Source organism: Heptranchias perlo, chromosome 17 (assembly GCF_035084215.1).
Source record: "Heptranchias perlo isolate sHepPer1 chromosome 17, sHepPer1.hap1, whole genome shotgun sequence".
NCBI classification, from domain to species: domain Eukaryota; kingdom Metazoa; phylum Chordata; class Chondrichthyes; order Hexanchiformes; family Hexanchidae; genus Heptranchias; species Heptranchias perlo.
In genome coordinates, this window is record NC_090341.1 from 50,984,491 (window position 1) to 51,005,752 (window position 21,262).

Genomic DNA, 21,262 nt, shown 5'->3' on the forward strand with positions numbered 1-21,262 from the left:
TTTTGATCCCATATCCTCTCTATCACAAAGACTACACCTGTGTAACATTGTTCCCCTCTGCCCTTACCTCGGCTCATTTACTACTGAAACCCTTATCCATCCATGCCTTTGTCGCCTCCACACTCGATTATTCCCATGTCTCTACCCCTGTAACTCCTCCAGTCCTACACCCACCACATCCAACCTGAACTCTCTGGCTCTCCCTGCCGGCCTCCCATCCTCCCCCCTCCATAAATTTAAGATAATCCAAAACTGAAGGTATGGTAGCCTAGTGATTTTGAAATTGGTCTAGCAATCCAGAGGTTGTGAGTTCAAATCCTACCATGGCAAGTTGTGAAATTGAATCAATTAAATCTGATACTAGATAAAATGGCCATGAAAGCTGATGGATTGTCGTAAAAACCAACTGGTTGACTAGTGACGTTCAGGGAATGGAACTTGCCAACCCTGGTCTGGCCTACATGTGACTCCAGTGCCACACTACATGTTTGATTCTTAATGTCTTCAGAGCAATTAGGCAATAAATGTGTCACCCACATCCCAAGAACAAATAATATAAATATAAAATTCTGCTGCCCATATCCTTTCCTGCACCAAGTCCTACTCACCCATCATCCCTGTCCTCACTGACCTATGTTGGCTCCCAGTCTTGCTATGCCTCAAGTTTAAAATTCTCATCCTTATGTTCAAATCCCTTCATGACTTCCCACATCTCTACCTCTGTAACTCCTCCAGTCCTACACCCACCACATCCAACCTGAACTCTCCATTCCTCAGACTCTGGCCTCATGTGTATCCCTCCCTCCCTACACCCCACCAATAGTGGCCTTCCCTTCAGCTGCCTTGACCCCATGCTCTGGAACTCCCTCTCATACCCCTTCTGCCTCTCATCCATTAAGACCCTCTTTAAAACCCATTTCATTGACCAAGCTTTTGGTCACCTTTTCTAATATCTCCTTCTTTGGGTCCATGTCCATTTTTTACGATTACGCCTCTGTGAAGGGCCTTGGGAAATTTTTCTACATTAAGGGTGCTATATAATTGCAAGTCACTGTTGTTGCCCGTCTATCTTTGAACAGAGGAAGATAAAATAGAGACTGAGACTCAGGCAGTCAGTCAGGTTTTCTCACAGAGACTAAAAACTTAGAAATGTTGGAAGACAGATATCATCTTGCTTAAATCAAGTAAGGTTGTGGGAAGTGTAGCATGTTGTTTATTTTGTATTATTATACATAAGTAAATTGTATTGATCAAATTAAGTGATTCCAATCATAAGTGCTGTTCTGTATATTCACCTTACTGTGAAAGAAAACAGTTTTATCAATTTATATCAAACCACATCTCGCCAAGTGGTTGTTCAATCTGTCTTTGGAGAGATTGAAGAAGTACGCTTGCGACAGACACAAATAGCCTGTCCTGGTCACGAGGGAACTCTATTGTTACATGCCTAAGTTACACTATCATCAATAGCTTTAGGGCAGTGTGAGTCAACGCCCATAAAAGTAAGATGCTCAGACCACTTATGGAAACAACTGACACCACTGAACCAGAGAAGGTTTCTACAGCAGATCTGAATTTATAACAGTGCACAACACAAAAGTGTCCCGAAATTGGCAGTCTTGTCCAGACACACCACAGGATGGCCCATGGGGAATGGGAAAATGTCACACTGGCTCAGCAAGGTGTGCTCTTCTGAGACTGGGGCTGAGATACTTGGGGCTCTGCACCTAGACTATATTGTACCTGGCCTGGGAGTGATTGATGGGGCAGTGTAAAGGGAACTTTACTGGGCATCTAATTCGTGTTATGCCTGGCCTGAAAGTGATTGATAGGGCAGTGTAGAGGGAACGTTACTGTGCATCTAACATGTGTTATACCTGGCGTGGAAGTGATTGATAGGACAGCGTAGAGGGAACTTTACTGTGCATCTAGGTCGCGTTATGCCTGGCCTGGGAGTGATTGATGCTGACATTAGGTGCCTAAAATGGGAAGTGTTGCACTGACATCCCTCACCTTAATATCTCAGAACCATGTAGCTTCTTGCATTCCCAATTCATATGTATCCCAGGCAGATTAAAATGGCTTTCTCCACTGCACTTAAACGTACAGCTGATAATGAGTAAACTAAGACAAGGTTGAAACCTGTTTGAAAACTGGTGATCAAATATGCACTGCAGTTACCGAATTTTCTTCAAAATGGTAGATAGAAGGCATGTGACATTGAGATCACTCTGAAAGCTGGAATGGATGAATGCAGATGGACAGTGACAGATCTATGAAGTTGCACTGCCTGATAGTGAGATGCTTGTCATTCAAAGCCGTGCTGCATCAAATCAAGGGCAATGCATCTCAACCTCCGGATGCAGAGGAGATAATCTGAGTGCTGAAAGGGAGCAGGCGAGGTTAAATTGTCTGTATCATTCACAAAGATTTATTTTTGCTATTTATGGTGCTGTAGACAGCAATGTTGACAGTGAGCTTCGATGTAAAGACCTGGAAGCCCCATGTGAATCAGTAAATCATTGGGATCCACTTACATTATGTAATGTATAAACTGTACCTATATCTCAGCCATTGCTTTCCTGTCTCACAGCTACAGTTAATGAGGCTGAATATCACTCATATCCATCCCTTATCCATATTTACCAACACCCATTTCAGTTCTATGTTTACCTGCTGACTCCCTGTCTATATTGAGTGATCCCTTTATCTCTGTCTATCTTTATCTCCCTGTTTTGGATGAATAGATAGATAGAAAGAAAGAAAGAAAGAAAGAAAGAAAGAAAGAATGACAGAAGACCTATAGTATAGGACATTACCAATGTTGAAGAAAGTAGGAGAGAAAATAAATCAGCACAAGTACTGATTAATGATGACCATGTTTGGGTTTTAAAAGCCTGCTGATTGGAGGAGGAGATATTTTGATGTGTTTGTTGGGCCTCTGTAGAAGACCCTGGCATATTGATCCCTACCCGTGGGCATGAGGATGATTTGAGTTTTCGGGTGGTTAGTATCCAGTCTCCTGAGGATGCTGTGCCTAAGTAGCTGCATTGTATGGCATTGCTTAATGGGGGAGGGGGGGGACTTACTGAACTGCAATGTGGAGTGTCGAGTGAAACCTTCAATGGTGATGACTCTTCTCTGGTACTTATCTCTTTACAAATGTGCTCTTAACTCCTAGGAAGGACCAACATCTCCTCTCCCCGGTGAACTGCTGGTACTTGGTCCTCAACCAGACACGCCGAGAGAGCAAGGACCACGCGACCCTCAACGACATCTACACAAACAATGTCATTGTCCGTCTGACCCAGATCAGTGAGGATGTGATCAGGCTCTTCAAAAAGGTCAGCTTAACTTAAGGCATTGTGGTTAAAGATAGGACAATTATTTTATAGTAATACTTATTATAATTTGGTTCAGAAACATCTACAACCATTTCTTGATACAGAATTCCCCACAGAATGTCACCTGATTATGCCGAGGTCTGACTTTCTACCACTAGGTGTCACTGTTGCACTCAGTTAAAGAATGTCTTACGGTATATGCTGGTGACATCTAGAGGCTTAGTAGAGCAACTGCACCGTCTCCCAGTTACACTGGGTGCAATGGGACTTGGTGGCTTGACAGTACCATTTCATTCTGAAGGCTTCTACCAACCCCAGCTAGTAGTCAGCTGATGTCTTTATCGCTGGGTGTGGGTTGTAACAACTGTCTCATGGCTGGGTGCAAATGAACGAACCTACAGTACATCTACAACACACTGCCATGATGAAGCTAGTCAGTGCTGAATGCAATGAGCAGAGGGCAAGAGTGGGGGACGTGAGACTAAGCAATGGAAACTCTGCAGTATGCACAAAAGATGGCGGTCGTCATTGGGAGGCCAGCTAAGTCATGGTGATCTTGGTGAGGGGGGAAAGAATCACTTGGATTTTATATATTATATGATTAAAAAGATTAGGAGGAAGCTGACATTGGAACGCAGGAACAGAAATAGGCCATTCATGCCCTCGAGCCATTCAATTAGATCATGGCTGATCTGTATCTTAATTCCATCTATCCGCCTTGGTTCCATATCCCTTAATACCCTTGCCTAACAAATATCCATCAATCTCAGTTTTGAAAATTTCAATTGACCCCCAGCATCAACAGCTTTTTGTGGGAGAGATTTCCAGATTTCCACTACCCTTTGTGTGAAGAAGTGCTTCCTGACATCACGCCTGAACGGCCTAGCTCTAATTTTAAGGTTATGCCTCCTTGTTCTCGATTCCCCCACCAGTGGAAATAGTTTCTGGAACTTTTCTCAGTCAGGGATTAATTGATCTCTTTTTTTTAATTGACAATTACCAAGAATGTTAGACAGAGGATTCCAAAACAATGGAACTAAGATTCCGGCCCAGGTCGGGGCAGATATGTCCCCACCCCCCCCCGACTTCTCACGTCAAGGGAGTGTGTCAGGGGGTTCTTCAGGGCTATCTCAGGAGTTCTGTCTTTCATGGCCATTGAAAGGCTGAGAATTACATAGAATGTACAACACAGAAACAGGCCATTCAGTCCAACAGGTCCATGCCAGTGTTTATGCTCCACACGAGAGGTGGCATGAATTCCCATGAGGCCTTTAGAAAGGCCCCAAGCCTTGCCTAGACTAAGGTAATCAATCGATAATGGTGGGGATTGTATCAGGAGGCGGAGTGGCTCCTTGCAAAAAGTTACATTTAATGTTCGGCCCAGAGGGGGCCTGGGGGCACCTCAGTGAAGTGGCCGTAGGCCACTCCACCTTACAAAGCTGGATCGGGGTATTGGGGTGGGGGGGGGAGCTGCCACTGCTGAGGCTCCCTTGCAAGTGCCTGCGGCAAGCCCTGGCCCTACAAATGACCTCGTCCCTGGGATTTGGGACAGTATCTCCAGCTTGGGCTAGGACACGCTGGTGGGGGGTTCTGCTCCGCTACAATTGTACCAGTGGAGCGGACCCCCAGGAATATCAGGCCCATGTCAGACCATTCCAAGTCCCATGTCTGATTTTGAGCAACCCAGTGGATTATTTTAACAGGCAGGGTGAGTACCGACCGCCTTCTCTCCCCCTTCTCTTTATGTGCAAGTGGTCCAGTGATGCTCTTCTGCCTCTCGGTTTCCCTAGCAGGCATTGTAAGCCTGACTTATTGTACTATTTGCTTGACTGTGCTGCTGGCATCTTTGACCCAGAGCAGCTGTGTTGCATGAACCAGTTCTAATTCTAGACCTAATGCCTCTCAGGAGGTGTTTAAATTGGTTCATTTAGAACAAAGAAAGAACTTGCATTTATATTGCACTTTTCACGACCTCAGGACGTCCCAAAGCGCTTTACTACCAATGAATTACTTTTGAAGTGTAGTCACTGTTGTAATGTAGTAAAAGCGTCAGTCAATTTGCACACAGCAAGGTCCCTCAAACAGCACAGATAAATGACCAGATAATCTGTTTTAGTGATGTAGGTTGAGAGATAAATATTGACCAGGGAGAACGCCCTGCTCTTCTTCAAAATAGTGCCATGGGATCTTTTCCATCCACCTGAGAGGGCAGATAGGGCCTTGGCTTAATGTTTCATCTGCAAGACAGCACCTCCCTCTGTACTGCACTTAAGTGTCAGCCAGGATTATGTGCTCAATTCTCTGGAGTGGGGCTTGATCCCACAACCTTCTGACGGAAGTAAGAGGAAACTGCCACTGAGCCATAGCTGACACTTGGCTGCTTAGCCCTCTGTTCATTTGTGGCAGTGTGTTTAAGGAGCAAAAAATATGCAAAAGATACTTGGGCGAAGTGCTGACAGATTCTAGTGTCAATGTTAAATGCCCATTGCCCTGCAAAGTGTCAGCAGTGTTCTTTCATCTCCTCCTCTGTACGTCTCAGTGTTGTTGGAGGCACAGCTTGATGCCACCCACATCATCGGGTCTAACAAGATGTGTGGCCCCAGGTGAAAGCTCATTAGTTGGATGAAGTGGCATGGTTGATGGCCACCTGTGCTTTCCATTAACCATTTGTTGTTTTTTGTTATTTTTGCCGTCTCTGTTAAAGGGCAGGGAGTTTCTGAAAAGGGGGGGGCAAACATGGACAAGTAATGAGCCCATCAGCAAGATATTATAGGGGAGGGTGGCGGGAAACCCTTTCCGTTGCAGGCTGGGAGCCTCGCCCGCCAAGACGGCACGGCGGAAATTCCGGCGACAAACCGCACGATTATCCAACCAAACTATATAACAAATTGCGCATATATAAGTAAAGAAAGAACGGCCCAAGTTATTCACAGGAGTCGCCTGGGTAACAGAGGCCAAGCCAGGCATTAGGAAGAGTGACCGAAAGCTTGGCCAAAGAAGTGGGTTTTAAGGAGGATCCCAAAGGAGGAGAGGGAGGTGGGGAGATGGACGGTTTAGGGAGGGAATTCCAGAGTGTGGGGCCTAGTCAAGTTCACCAAAGGTGGAACAAAGGACAGATGCACAAGAGTCAGGGAAATAGAAGGATTGGGGAGCATATAGGGCGAGGGGAGGATGTAGAGATAGGATTGGACGAGGCCATGGTGGGATTTGAAGATGAGGACAAGGATTTTAAAAATGGTCGGTGTGCGCTACAATTCATCATCAAATCTTTTTCATTCGCTTTCCATTTCTCCTCTGTTGTCTAAACACCATTCCCCCCCAGCGCTGATGGCATTACAGTGTAGTCAGCCGTGAAGAGTGTGCATAGGGTTGCCAACCCTCCAGGATTGTCCTGGAGTCTTCAGGAATTAAAGGTTAATCTCCTGGACACTACTGTAGCAAACCAGGGAGAAAAATCATAGAAAAAAATTGTTTTTTTTATTTTTCTTTGAACACTTTCATTTATTAGATATAAAAATATTGGAGATGGTAAAAAGTGTTTGACTGGGCAGGGCGGTCGGAGGCAAGAGGTCATGTGATGAAAGCTCCAGGAATACGTACAACCAGAGTTGGCAACCTTAAGTGCACGGAGTACGTATCCCTGGCATTTTTGTAAAGCGTTTCTATTCTCCCTCCTTCCCACGTTGTCCCCTGGAGCTTCGGTGTGTCCGAGCTCAGGAACCCATCATGTTGGAAAATGGTACAAACCCAATCTCCTGTTCAACCACGTTTTACTCTGAGACATTCTGTGGTTGCACTCAACGTCCATTTACAACAGATTTTACAACATGTAGTTTTGCAGGGCGGGGGGCAAGAGTGAGGTTTTTTGGTTTTAGCTCAGCCAAAGCTCAAAAAAGCTACGTTCCCTCCTCCTTCCAACGTCTTACTGTTTACATATTGTTGCTGTCATCAGATTTGTTGTTTATTGTAATCATAGAGGGGAGGGAGGACAGCACTGGGGATTGAAACACTTTCTATTATTTGCACCTGATGTCAACATCAAACACTCCTAGGGCAGGTACAGCACGGGTTCTATATAGAGTAAAGCTCCCTCTACACTGTCCCAGGGCACAGAATTACATAGAATTTACAGTACAGAATAAGGTCATTCGGCCCAACTGGTCCATGTCGGTGTTTATGCTCCATATGAACCTCCTGCCACCCTTCTTCATCTAACTCTATCAGCATAACCTTCTTTTCCTTTCTCCCTCATGTTTATCTAACTTCCCTTTAAATGCAACCATGCTGTTCGCCTCATCTACTTCTTGTGGTAGCGAGTTCCACATTCTAACTACTCTCTAGGTAAAGAAGTTTCTCCTGAATTCCCTATTGGATTTATTAGTGACCATCTTATATTTATGGCCCATAGTTTTGGTTTCCCCCACAAGTGGAAACATCTTCTCATTATCGACCCTATCAAACCATTTCATAATCTTAAAGACCTCTTTCAGGTCACCCTTTCCTAGAGAAAGGAGCCCTAGCCTGTTCCATCTTTCCTGATAAGTATAACCTGTAATGTGGAGAACAGAAATGTGCATAATACTCCGTGTGGACTAACCAAGGTTCTATGCAAGTTTAACATAACTTGGCTGCTTTTCAATTCTATCCCTCTAGAAATGAACCCCAGTTTGCTTTTTTTATGACCTTATTAACCTGCGTAGTGACTTCTAGTGATTTGTGTATCTGTACCCCTAGATCCCACTGCTCCTCTACCCCATTTAATTCTTATTTTCCAAGGAGTATGAAGCCTTATTCTTCCTACCAAAAAGCACCACCTTACACTTATCTATATTGAAATTATTTTGCCAATTAAATGTCCATTCTGCAAGTTTATTAATGCCTCCTTGTATTTTGCAGTCTTCCTCAGTATTAACTATACCCCCCAATATGGTGTCATCCCCAAATTTTGAAATTGTACTTCCGATTCCCGAGTCCAAATTGTTTACGTAAATGGGGAACAACAGTGGTCCCAGCACCGATCCTTGTGGAACACCACTTCACACCTTTTGGAAGTTTGAGTAACTACCCTTATCCCCTAGTCTCTGTTTGCTGTTTTGTATCCTGTTTGCTATCCATTCTGCTACTTGTCCCCTGACTCTACATGCTCTGACCTAGAAATAGAATCATAGAATCATAGAAAGGTTGCAGCGCAGAAGAGGCTCTATGCAAGAGCAATCCAGCTAGTCCCACTCCCCCGAATCATGAGTCTACTGTGTGGTACCTTAATGAAGGCTTTTTGAAAATCCAAATATATTACATCTACTACATTTCCCTTGTCTACACTTTCAGTTACTTCTTCAAAGAATCCAATGAGGTTGGTCAAGCATGATCTTCCCTTTTGAAATCCATGCTGATTATTCTTCATTATGTTTTCAGTTTCTAGATGTTTTTCTATTATATCTTTGAGTAAAGATTCCATTATCTTTCATACCACCGATGTTAAGCTAACTGGTATAGTACGGGTTAGATACAGAGTAAAGCTCCCTCTACACTGTCCCATCAAACACGCCCCTGCAGGTACAGCACGGGTTAGATACAGAGTAAAGCTCCCTTTACACTGTCCCATCAAACACTCCCCTGCAGGTACAGCACAGGTTAGATACAGGGTAAAGCTCCCTCTACACTGTCCCATCAAACACTCAAAAGCCAGATACAGCACGGTTAGATACAGAGTAAAACTCAGTCAACACTGCCCCATCAAACACTTCCAGAGCAGGTACAGTACGGGTTAAGCACAGAATAAAACACCCTCTACACCGGCCTAACAGTGAATAGCGTGCTTCAGTCCAAATCTCAGAAGATTTCTCCGACTGTACGAGCATGATATTTTCCATTTCCAACACCTGCCATCTTATGTGCTTGAAACTGCCAATCGGATGCCACTCGGTGCTGAGTGATTGGTTTTGTGATATGGGCTGATGTCCCCTAGGCACCGAGCTGATACTGGCCAGTTTACATAGAACCCTTACAGCCAGCAGAGCGAGAGAGAGCATGAGAGAGAGAGCGAGAGAAAGAGGAGACATTCTTTCCAGCAGTCTGAGCTGAATTTAAACTCCGGTCAAATCCAGCACCAATATCCCTCATCTTGAGCAGAAAATTGGACAGTAATCAGCCTTAGGCCATCTGCAACTCTACCGTCGCTACATCTGCGGCACAACAGCTGAGGCTGCAGCTTCCCCCTCGACTACAATACTCTTTAATGTCAATATTCAGCTTTATTTGTTTTTTTAGAGATGACTGAACACCATCAGGGTCACTATTAATATGCTACTTTGCATCTCAAATGACGGGATACATTGTACATTTTCGAACCAGTTCCTCACTTAAAGCTGTATTGTCGCCCAAATTTGTTTTTCTGGCTTACCAATGCTTGATGCAACCATCTCATTCAGGCAAAGCGCCATTGTGAGAAGTCACTATAGTAAAAGTAAATTGGGGCTGTATCATTTCAAACACCGTGAAGAAACTGAGTGGGTAAATTGCATCTTCCAGCATGGTACTGAGGCTGACAGACCAGGAAGGATCCAACCTCCGAATGTGCTGACTTAGCTGAGGAAATGTTGTAGCAAGGATAGGAAGTTTGTTGATGGATAGGAAGCAGTGAGTTAGGGTAAGTAGGTGTTGTTCAGAATGGGGAAGGGTTGGAAGTGGTGTGCCCCGGGGCTCAGTGCTGGGTCCACTTTTGTTCTCGGTATATATCGATGATTTCAACTTTGAAAAACTTCAAGAGGATGGAAGGGAATAGTGCCAGAGGATTGGCGGACAGCTAATATGATTCCTATATTTAAAAAGGGAGATAGAACAAGTCCAGGGAACTAAACCAGTTAGCTTAACAGCAGTGTTAGGAACGATTATGGAATCTTCACTCAAAGATGTAATAGAAAAACATCTAGAAACCGAAAATATAGTAAAGAATAGTCAGCATGGATTTCAAAATGGAAGTTCATGCTTGACCAACCTTATTGAATTCTTTGAAGAAAGGTAATGCAGTAGATGTTCGGGTCATTTTCGGGTTGACAGTTGTAACTAGTGAGGTTAGTTGAACTAGTAAGGATCAGTGCTTGGGCCTCAGGGTGTTTACAATCTATATCAATGACTTAAATGATGGGACCAGGTGTAATGTATCCAAGTTTGCTGATGATACAAAGCTAGGTGGGAAAGTAAGCAATGAGGAGGACACAGAGGCTGCAAAGGGATATAGACAGATTAAGTGAGTGGGCGAGAAGGTGGCAGATGGAGTATAATGTGGGGAAATGTGAAATTCTTTTTTAAAAGGTGAGAGACTAAGAAATGTTGGTAGTCAGAGGGATTTGGGTGGCCTTGTACATGAATCACAAAGTTAACATGCAGGTACAGCAAGCAATTAGGGAGGCTAATGGGATGTTAACCTTTATTGAAAAGGGGTTGGAGTATAAGAGTAAGGAGGTCTTGCTGTAATTATATAAGGCTCTGGTGAGACCATATCTGGAGTACTGTGTACAGTTTTGGTCTCCTTAACTAAGGAAGGATACACTTGCCTTAGAGGGGGTGCAACGAAGGTTCACTAGATTGATTCCTGGGACAAGAGGGTGTCCTATAGGGAGAGATTGAGTAGAATGGGCCTAAAATAGTGGGGAACCAAGGGGTAAATGAGAGCGAGGAACTTAAAACAATTAATATCACTAGAGAAAAAGTACTGGACAAGCTAATGGGACTAAAAGTCGACAAATTCCCTGGACCTGATGGCCTCCATCGTAGGGTTCTAAAAGAGGTGGCTGCAGAGATAGTGGCTGCATTGGTTATGATCTTCTAAAATTCTCTAGATTCTGGAACGGTTCCAGTAGACTGGAAGGTAGCAAATGTAGTCCCACTATTCAAGAAGGGAGGGAGAGAGAAAACAGGGAACTACAGGCCAGTTAGCCAGCCTGACATCGGTGGTCGGGAAAATGCTGGAATCCATTATTAAGGAAGTGGTAACAGGGCGCTTAGAAAATCAAAATATGATTAGGCAGAGTCAGCATGGTTTTGTGAAAGGGAAATCGTGTTTGACATTTATTAGAGTTCTTTGAGGATGTAACTAGCAGGGTAGATAAAGAGGAACCAGTGGATGTAGAATATTTCGAATTTCAAAAGGCATTCAATAAGGTGCCACATAAAAGGTTGTTACACAAGGTAAGGGCTCATGGGGTTGGGGTAATACATTAGTATGGATAGAGGATTGGTTAAAGGACAGAAAACAGAGAGTAGGAATAAACGGGTCATTCTCAGGTTAACAGGCCGTAACTAGTGGGGTGCCTCAAGGATCAGTGTTTGGGCCTCAGCCATTTACAATCTATATTAATGACTTAGATGAAGGGACCGAGTATAATGTATCCAGATTTGCTGATGATACAAAGCTAGGTAGGAAAGTAAGCTGTGAGGAGGACACAAAGATTCTGGAAAGGGATATAGGCAGATTAAGTGAGTGGGCAAGAAGGTGGCAGATGGAGTATAATGTGGGGAAATGTGAGGTTATTCACTTTGGTAGGAAGAATAGAAAAACAATATTTTTTAAATGGTGAGAAACTATTAAATGTTGGTGTTCAGAGAGACTTGGGTGTCTTCATACAAGAAACACAAAAAGTTAGTATGCAGGTTCAGCAGGCAATTAGGAAAGCAAATGGCACATTGGTCTTTATTGCAAGGGGGTTGGAGTACAAGAGTAAGGAAGTCTTACTACAGTTGTACAGGGCTTTAGTGAGACCTCACCTGGAGTATCAAGTACAGTTTTGGTCTCCTTATCTAAGGAAGGATATAGTTGCCTTGGAGGTGGTACAATGAAGGTTCACTAGATTAATTCCTGGGATGAGAGGGTTGCCTTATGAGGAGAAGTTGAGTAGAATGGGCCTATTCTCTCTCGAGTTGAGAGGTGATCTCATCGAAACATATAAGATTATTAGGGGGCTTGACAGGGTAGATGCTGAGAGATTGTTTCCCTTGGCTGGAGAGTCTAGAACTAGGGGGCATAGTCGCAGGATATGGGTTCAGACATTCAAGACTGAGATGAGGAGGAATTCCTTCTCTCAGAGGGTTGTGAATCTTTGGAATTCTCTACCCCAGTGGGCTGTGGATGCTCAGTCATTGAATATATTCAAGGCTGAGATGTATCGGTTTTTGGACTCTAGGGGAATCAAGGGATATGGGGATCGGACGGGAAAGTGGAGTTGAGGTCGAAGATCAGCCGTGATCTGATTGAATGACGGAGCAGGCTCGAGGGGCCTTATGGCCTACTCCTGCTCCTATTTCTTAAGTTCTTATATTCTCTGGAGTTTAGAAGAATGCAAGGTGATCTCATTGAAATGTCTAAAATTCTTAGAGGGCTTGACAGGGTAGATGCTGAGAGGCTGTTTCCCCTGGCTGGGTAGTCTAGAACTAGAGTTCATAGTCTCACAATAAGGGATCGGCCATTTAGGACCAAGATGAGGAAAAATTTCTTTACTCAGAGGGTTGTGAATCTTTGGAATACTGTACCCCAGAGGGCTGTGGATGCTCAGTCATTGAGTATGTTCAAGACTGAGATCACTGGATATTTGGACACTAAGGGAATCAAGGGATATGGGGATAGAGTGGAAAAGTGGAGTTGAGGTAGAAGATCAGCCATGATCTTATTGAATGGCGGAGCAGGCTCGAGGGGCTGTATGGCCTACTCCTGCTCCTATTTCTTATGTTCTTATTTAGATTTTCAAAAGGCCTTCGATAAGGTAGCGCATAATAGACTTATGACCAAGGTCAGAGCACGTGGAGTCAGGGGACAGGTAGCAGTATGGATAGTGAGCTGGCTACAAAACAGAACCCCCCCTGCTCTTCATCGGCCCATCTCTCTCACTGCCTGCGGCATATTGTACACTGTCTCAGCTCATCTGTGTTCATCCCCTGGCCCCACCTTATCGGTTAGCTGGTCTTGCTTCGCATGGACCTGGTTACTAAAGGAACTTGGAGTGTGTTGGTGCTCGCTGGCCTGTGGGGGAGAGAGCACAGTCTGGCTATTGATCTTATTTTATTTTTTGAAGTATAAAATTCAGCCATGAGAATCGATTTGTACTGCAGACTGTAACTGTAACTTTCCCAGATGGCAAACTCTATACCTCCCTTGGGCCAGCTTTGCTGTGAATCTCACTTGGAGACTGAGGTGCAGCAAACCTCAAATGTTTCTTGAATTTCTTTTTCGAACGATCTGGCTTTTAATGACTCAGTTATTGAAGCCAACAAGTGACTGGGCCGTACAGACCAGGGAGGGTCTCAGGTTCAACCCCAGCCTGTGCTAAGTTGCTGATCTCAGTTAGTGTGTGACTGGGCCGTACAGACCAGGGAGGGTCTCAGGTTCAACCCCCGGCCTATGCTGAGTTGCTGATCTCAGTTAGTGTGTGACTGGGCCGTACAGACCAGGGAGGGTCTCAGGTTCAACCCCCCGGCCTGTGCTGAGTTGCTGATCTCAGTTAGTGTGTGACTGGGCCGTACAGACCAGGGAGGGTCTCAGGTTCAACCCCCGGCCTGTGCTGAGTTGCTGATCTCAGTTAGTGTGTGACTGGGCCGTACAGACCAGGGAGGGTCTCAGGTTCAACCCCAGCCTGTGCTGAGTTGCTGATCTCAGTTAGTGTGTGACTGGGCCGTACAGACCAGGGAGGGTCTCAGGTTCAACCCCCGGCCTGTGCTGAGTTGCTGATCTCAGTTAGTGTGTGACTGGGCCGTACAGACCAGGGAGGGTCTCAGGTTCAACCCCAGCCTGTGCTGAGTTGCTGATCTCAGTTAGTGTGTGACTGGGCCGTACAGACCAGGGAGGGTCTCAGGTTCGATCCCCGGCCTGTGCTAAGTTGCTGATCTCAGTTAGTGTGTGACTGGGCCGCACAGACCAGGGAGGGTCTCAGGTTCGATCCCCGGCCTGTGCTAAGTTGCTGATCTCAGTTCGTGTGTGACTGGGCCGTACAGACCAGGGAGGGTCTCAGGTTCGATCCCCAGTCTGTGCTGAGTTGCTGATCGCAAGCAGCACCATGGACCCTACAATTGGCCTCAGCATTTCTTGGTCGGGAAAGACATAGAATTAGACATGGCTACAGGTCCTGGTCACTATCTGATGACTCCTTACTGAAACTGTGTGTGTATGTGGACGTCAGGTGAGGAAAGGAACTCAATTGCATGTGATGCCCACTATGTTTGAATAGCCTACCGAAAATCACCATATGAGCTCACACATGAAAATTTTTCATTTGGTAGCAGATGGTGATCAGTACCTGTGGAACTGTAACCCAGATTCAGCAATTACATTATCTCCCCATCCCCTCTTAGTCTTGGCTACACACCATGCCCAGACACATTCATTGCCCTCATCTCTGGACCGATGTGGTGCTATATGTTCTTAGTACGTACCCAGTAACAAGGCGCTTTATTATTTAAATAGGAGAGTTATAACCAGTAATACAGTGCATTATTTAAATAGGAGAGTTCTACCCAGTAATCCAGTGCATTATAATTTAAATAGGATAGTTATACCCAGTTATACCCAGTAATACAGTGTGTTATTATTTCTTTGCTCAACAAATAATAAGTAACACTTATTATTTGTTTAGGCGTGTTATACCCCGTGATAGTGCGTTATTATTTGTATAGGAAAGTTATACCCAGTAATACAATGTGTTATTATTTAAATAGGAGAGTTATACCCAGTATTTCAGTGTGTTATTTGTGTAGGAGAGCTATAGCCAGTAACACAATGTGTTATTATTTGCATAAGAGTGTTACACCCAGTAATACAGTATGTCATTATATGTATAAGTGAGTTATACCCAGTAATACAGCGCGTTATTACTTATATAAGAGAGTGATACTCATAATACAGTGTTATTATTTGTATAGGAGACTTATACCCAGTGATACAGTGCCTAATATTTGTGTAGGAAAGTTTTACCAAATAATAGTGTGTTATTTTTAAAAAGGAGTGTTATACCCACTAATACAGTTCATTATTATTTAAATAGGAGATTTATACCCAGTAATACAGTGTATTTTGATTTGTATTGGAGAGTTATACCCAGTAATACAGTGTGTTTTGATTTGTATTGGAGAGTTATAGCCAGTAATAGTGTGTTTTGATTTGTATTGGAGAGTTATAGCCAGTAATAGTGTGTTTTTATTTGTATTGGAGAGTTATAGCCAGTAATACAGTGTGTTATTGTAATAGGAGAGTTATACCCAGTAATACAGTGTGTTATTTGTATACAAGAGTTATACCCAGTAATACCGTGCATTATTATTTGTATAAGACAGTTATACCTACTGATACAGTGCATTTTAGGAACATAGGAACAGGAGTAGGCCATTCAGCCCCTCGTGCCTGCTCCGCCATTTGATAAGATCATGGCTGATCTGTGATCTAGCTCCATATACCCGCCTTTGTCCCATATCCCTTAATACCTTTGGTTGCCAAAAAGCTATCTATCTCACATTTAAATTTAGCAATTGAGCTAGTATCAATTGCCGTTTGCGGAAGAGAGTTCCAAACTTCCACCACCCTTTGTGTGTAGAAATGTTTTCTAATCTCACTCCTGAAAGGCTTGGCTCTAATTTTTAGACTGTGCCCCCTACTCCTTTTATGATTTGTATAGGAGAGTTATATCAAATAATAGTGTTATTTTTAAAAGAGTGTTATACCCATTAATACAATTCGTTATTATTTAAATAGGAGAGTTATACCCAGTAATACAGTTTGTTATTATTTATATACAAGAGTTATACCCCATGACAGTGTTGTTATTTGTATAAGAGAATTATACCCAGTAATACAGAGTGTCATTATTGTAATAGGAGAGTTATACCCAGTGATACAGTGCATTACGATTTGGATATGAGAGTTACACCAAATAATAGTGTGTTATTTTTAAAAAGGAGAATTATATCCACTAATACAGTGCGTTTTTATTTAAATAGGAGCGTTATACCCAGTAATACAGTGTGTTATTATAGAATTAGGAGTGTAACATCCAGGAATACAGTGTTATTATTTGTATAGGAGAGTTATATCAAGCATTACAGTGTCATATTATTTGTATAGGAGAGTAATACCCAGTAAGTGTGTTATTATTTGTATAGGAGAGCTATACCCAGTAATACAGTGTGTTATTATTTGTATAGGATAGTAATACCCAGTAACACAGTGGGCTCAATTTTAAATGTAAATTTCAGGTGCGTTTGGGGCAGGGGAGGCTGCGAAAATTGTAGAAATGCAGAGCAGGTTCGGAAGCCGGCTCCAACCCGCCAACTTCCGAGTTTCCCACAGACGCACCTGTGTGTGCACCAGCGTCCTGAATCCGGAAGTGGCGGGATGATAGTTAAAGAACAAATGTACCTCATTGAGGTACTCAAGGCACTTTACTTGTGACATATTAGGCAGTTGGAACGATTTTTAACTTACCTAAGTGGCATTCTCACGGCTTCTGATTCATGCCTGGTGAAACCTCTAATACCGTGCGTATTATTCGTATGAGAGTTAAACCCCGTAATACATTGTGTTATTATTTACGTATGAGAGTTATACACAGTAATTCAGTGTGTTATTATTTGTATAGGAGAGATATACCCAGTAATATTGTGTGTAATTGTTTAATTAGGAGTGTTATATGGAGTAATACAGTATGCGTTATGTTTTGTATAGGAGAGTTATACCCTAATACAAGGTGTTATTATTTCAGAATATGATTATTATTTATAAGGTTATTATTAGCATAGGAGTGTTACACCCAGTAATACAGTGTGTTATTATATGTATAGGAGAATTATACCCAGTAATACAGTGCATTATATTTAAATAGGGGAGTAATACAAGGTGTTACTATTTAAATGGTAGAGTTAAACCCAGGAATAGACTGTTATTATTCTAAGAGGAGAGTTATTTAAATAGGAGAATTATACCCACTAGTATAGTGTGTTATTCTTTAAATAGAAGAGTTATATGCAGTAATAATGCGTTATTATTTAAACAAAATAGTTCTACTCAGTAACACAGTGCATTATTACTTGTACAGGAGAGTTATACACAGTAATACAGTGTTATTATTTGTATAAGGAATTATACCCCGTAATACAGTGTGTTATTATTTGTATAGGAGAGACATAGCCGCTAATACAGTGTAGTTGTTATTTGTATAGGAGAGTTATACCCAGTCATACAATATGCTATTATTTGTTTAGGAGTGTTCCAGTAATATAGTGTGTTATTGTTTAAATATGAGTGTTATACCAACTAATACATTGCGTTATGATTTCTTTAGGAGAGTTATTCCAGTAATACCGTGAATTATTATTTGTATGAGAGTTATACCCCATAATACAGTGTATTATTATTTGAATAGGAGTGTTAAACCGTGTCTTATTGTTTGTATAAGCGTGTTACACCCCGTAATAGAGTGTTATTATCTGGCTAGGAGAGTTATACCCAGTAATACCCAGTGTGTTATTTAAATAGGTAAGATATGCCCAGTAATTCAGTGTGTTATTTTGTAGGTGAGTTATACCCAATAGTAGTGTGTTATTATTCGCATGGGGAGTTTCGCCCAATAATAGTGTGTTATTACTAATATAAGAGAGTTATCCCGAGTAAGACAGTGCATTATTATTTGTATAGGACAGTTATACCCAGTAATACAATGTGTTATTATTTAAAAAGGAGAGTTATACCCATTAATACAATGTCTTATTCTTTAGAAAGGCGAATTATACCCAGTAATACAGTGTGGTATTATTTGTATAGGAACGTCAAACCCAGTAGTACAATGTGTTATTCTAATGAGAGTTATACCCATAATACAGTGTGTCATTTGTGTAGGAAAGTTATAACCAGTAATAGTGTTATTATGTAAATAGGAGATTTATACCAAGTAATAGTGATATTAATTGTGTGGGATAGTTATACCCAGCAATACAGTGTGTTATTTTTTGTATAAGAGTTATACCTAGTAATACAGTACGTTATTATTTGTATAGGAGAATTATACACAGTAATAGAGTGTGTTATTATCTTTATAGGAGTGTATTACCCAGTAATTCAGTTTGTAATAATTTGTAGGGTGAAATATAGCCAGTAATACAGTGTGTTATGGTTTAAATAAGAGAGTTATACCCAGTAATACTGTTATTATTTTATGGAGAGTTATACCCAGTAATACAGTGTGTGATTATTTACATAGGAGAGTTATACCCAGTGATACAAAGTTATTATTTGTATAAGAGACTCATACCCAGTAATACAGGGTGTTATATTTTAAATATGAACATTATACCCCGTTGTATGGGAGAGTTATACCCAGTAAAACAGCGCATTGTGATTTGTATAGGAGAGTTCTGCCCCATAATAGATTGTGTTATTATTTAAAAAGGAGAGATATACCCAGTAATAGTGTTATTATTTATATAGGAGAGGTACACCCAGTAATACAGTGTTATCATTTGTGTAAGAGATAAATACGGCAAAATAGAGGGTGTTATAAAGGTTGTTGTAAAGGAGCCCTTAGGGAAGAGTGACCATAATATGATAGAATTTTTCATTAAGTTTGAAAGTGATGTAGTTCAATCCGAAACTAGGGTCTTAAATCTAAACAAAGGAAACTACGAAGGCATGAGGCGCAAGTTGGCTGTGGTTGATTGGGAAATTACTTTAAAAGGTATGACAGTAGACAGGCAATGGCTAGCATTTAAAGAATTAATACATAATTTGCAACAAATAGATATTCCTTTAATGCACAAAAACCCAACAGGAAAAGTGGTCCAACCGTGGCTAACAAGAGAAATTAAAGATAGTATTAAATCAAAGGAAGAGGCATATAAAGTTGCCAGAAAAAGCAGTAAGCCTGAGGATTAGGAGCATTTTAGAATTCAGCAAAGGAGGACCAAGAAATTGATAAAGAAAGGGAAATAGATTATGAGAGTAAACAAGTGAGAAACATAAAAACGGACCGTAAAAGCTTCTATAGGTATGTAAAAAAGAAAGGATTGGCAAAGGCAAATGTGGGTCCCTTACTGACAGAGACGGGAGAATTTATAATGGGGAATAAGGAAATGGCAGAGAAATTAAACAAATATTTTGTGCCTGTCTTCACGGAAGAAGACACAAAAAACCTACCAGAAATACTAGAGAACCAAGGGTCTGGTGAGAACGAGGAACTGAAAGAAATTAGTATTATTAAGAAAATACTATTAGAGAAATTAACAGGACTGAAAATCGATAAATCCCAAGGACCTGTTGATCTACATCCCAGGGTTTTGAAAGAGGTGGCTATAGAGATAGTGGATGTATTGGTTGTCATCTTCCAAAATTCTATAGATTTTGGAACAGTTCCTGCAGACTGGAGGGTAGCAAATGTAACCCCACTATTTAAGAAAGGAGGGAGAGAGAAAACAGGGAACTACAGACCTGTTAGCCTGACATCAGTAGTAGGGAAAATGCTAGAATCTATTATAATGGATGTGATAACAGGACACTTAGAAAATAATAACATGATTTGGCAGAGTCAACATGGATTTATGAAAGGGAAATCATGTTTGACAAACCTATTGAAGTTCTTTGAGGATGAGGAGTGTAACTGGTAGAATAGATAAGGGGGAACCAGTGAATGTGGTGTATTTGGATTTTCAGAAGGCTTTGGATAAGATCCCACACACGAGGTTGGTGAACAAAGTTAGAGCACATGGAATTGGGGGTAATATACTGGCATGGATTGAGAATTGATTAACAGACAGAAAACAGAGAGTAGGAATAAACGGGTCTTTTTTAGGTTGGCAGACTGTGACCAGTGGGGTATCGCAGGGATCGGTACTTGGGCCCCAGCTATTCACAATCTATATCAATGATTTGGATGAGGGGACCAAATGTAATATTTCCAAGTTTGCTGATGACACAAAACTAGGTAGGAATGTGAGTTGTGAGGAGGATGCAAAGAGGCTTCAAGGGGATATAGACAAGCTAAGTGAGTGGGCAAGAATATGGCAGATGGAATATAATTTGAAAAATGTCAAGTTATCCACTTTGGTAGGAAAAACAGAAATGCGGAGTATTTTTTAAATGGTGAGAGATTGGGAAATGTTGATGTTCAAAGGGACCTGGGTGTCCTTGTACATGAGTCACTGAAAGCTAACATGCAGGTGTGGCAAACAATTAGGAAGGGAGATGGTATGTTGGCCTTTATTACAAGAGGATTTGAGTACAGGAGTAAAGATGTCTTACTGCAATTATATAGGCCCTTGGTGAGACCGCACCTGGAGTATTATGTACAATTTTGGTCTCCTTACCTAAGAAAGGATATACTTGCCATCGAGGGAGTGCAATAAAGGTTCATCAGACTGATTCCTGGGATGGCAGGACTGTCCTGTGAGGAGAGATTGAGTAAACTAGGCCTGTATTCTCTAAAGTTTAGAAGAATGAGAGGTGATCTCATTGAAACATACAAAATTCTCATGGGGCTCGACAGGGTAGATTCAGGGAGCATGTTTCCCCTGGCTGGAGAGTCTAGAACAAGGGGTCACAGTCTCAGAATAAGGTAGGCCATTTAGGACTGAGATGAGGAGAAATTTCTTCACTCAGAGGATGGTGAATCATTGGAATTCTCTATTTCAGAGAGCTGTGGAGGCTCAGTCATTGAGTACATTCAAAACAGAGATTGATAGGTTTCTAGATATTAAAGGCATCAAGGGATATGAGGATGGTGCAGGAAAATGGCGTTGAGGTTAAAGGTCAGCCACGATCTTGTTTAATGGAGGAGCAGGCTCGAGGGGCTGGATGGCCTACTCCTGTTCCTATTTCTTATATTCTTATGTTATTATTTCTATGAGAGAGTAAGACTCCGTAATACATTGGGTTGTTATTTATATAGGAGACT

General features: G+C 42.0%; 1 protein-coding gene across 3 annotated transcripts in view; it reads left to right on the forward strand.

Moving 5' to 3' along the window:
* Window positions 1–21,262, forward strand: part of srgap3 (SLIT-ROBO Rho GTPase activating protein 3) — a 254,657-nt gene that overhangs the window by 137,525 nt on the left and 95,870 nt on the right. For all 3 annotated transcript variants that reach the window (XM_067998977.1, XM_067998976.1, XM_067998978.1), the window contains exon 3: window positions 3,182–3,344. In XM_067998977.1, coding sequence (XP_067855078.1) covers window positions 3,182–3,344 — 163 coding nt within the window. The remainder of the gene's footprint in view (window positions 1–3,181; window positions 3,345–21,262) is intronic.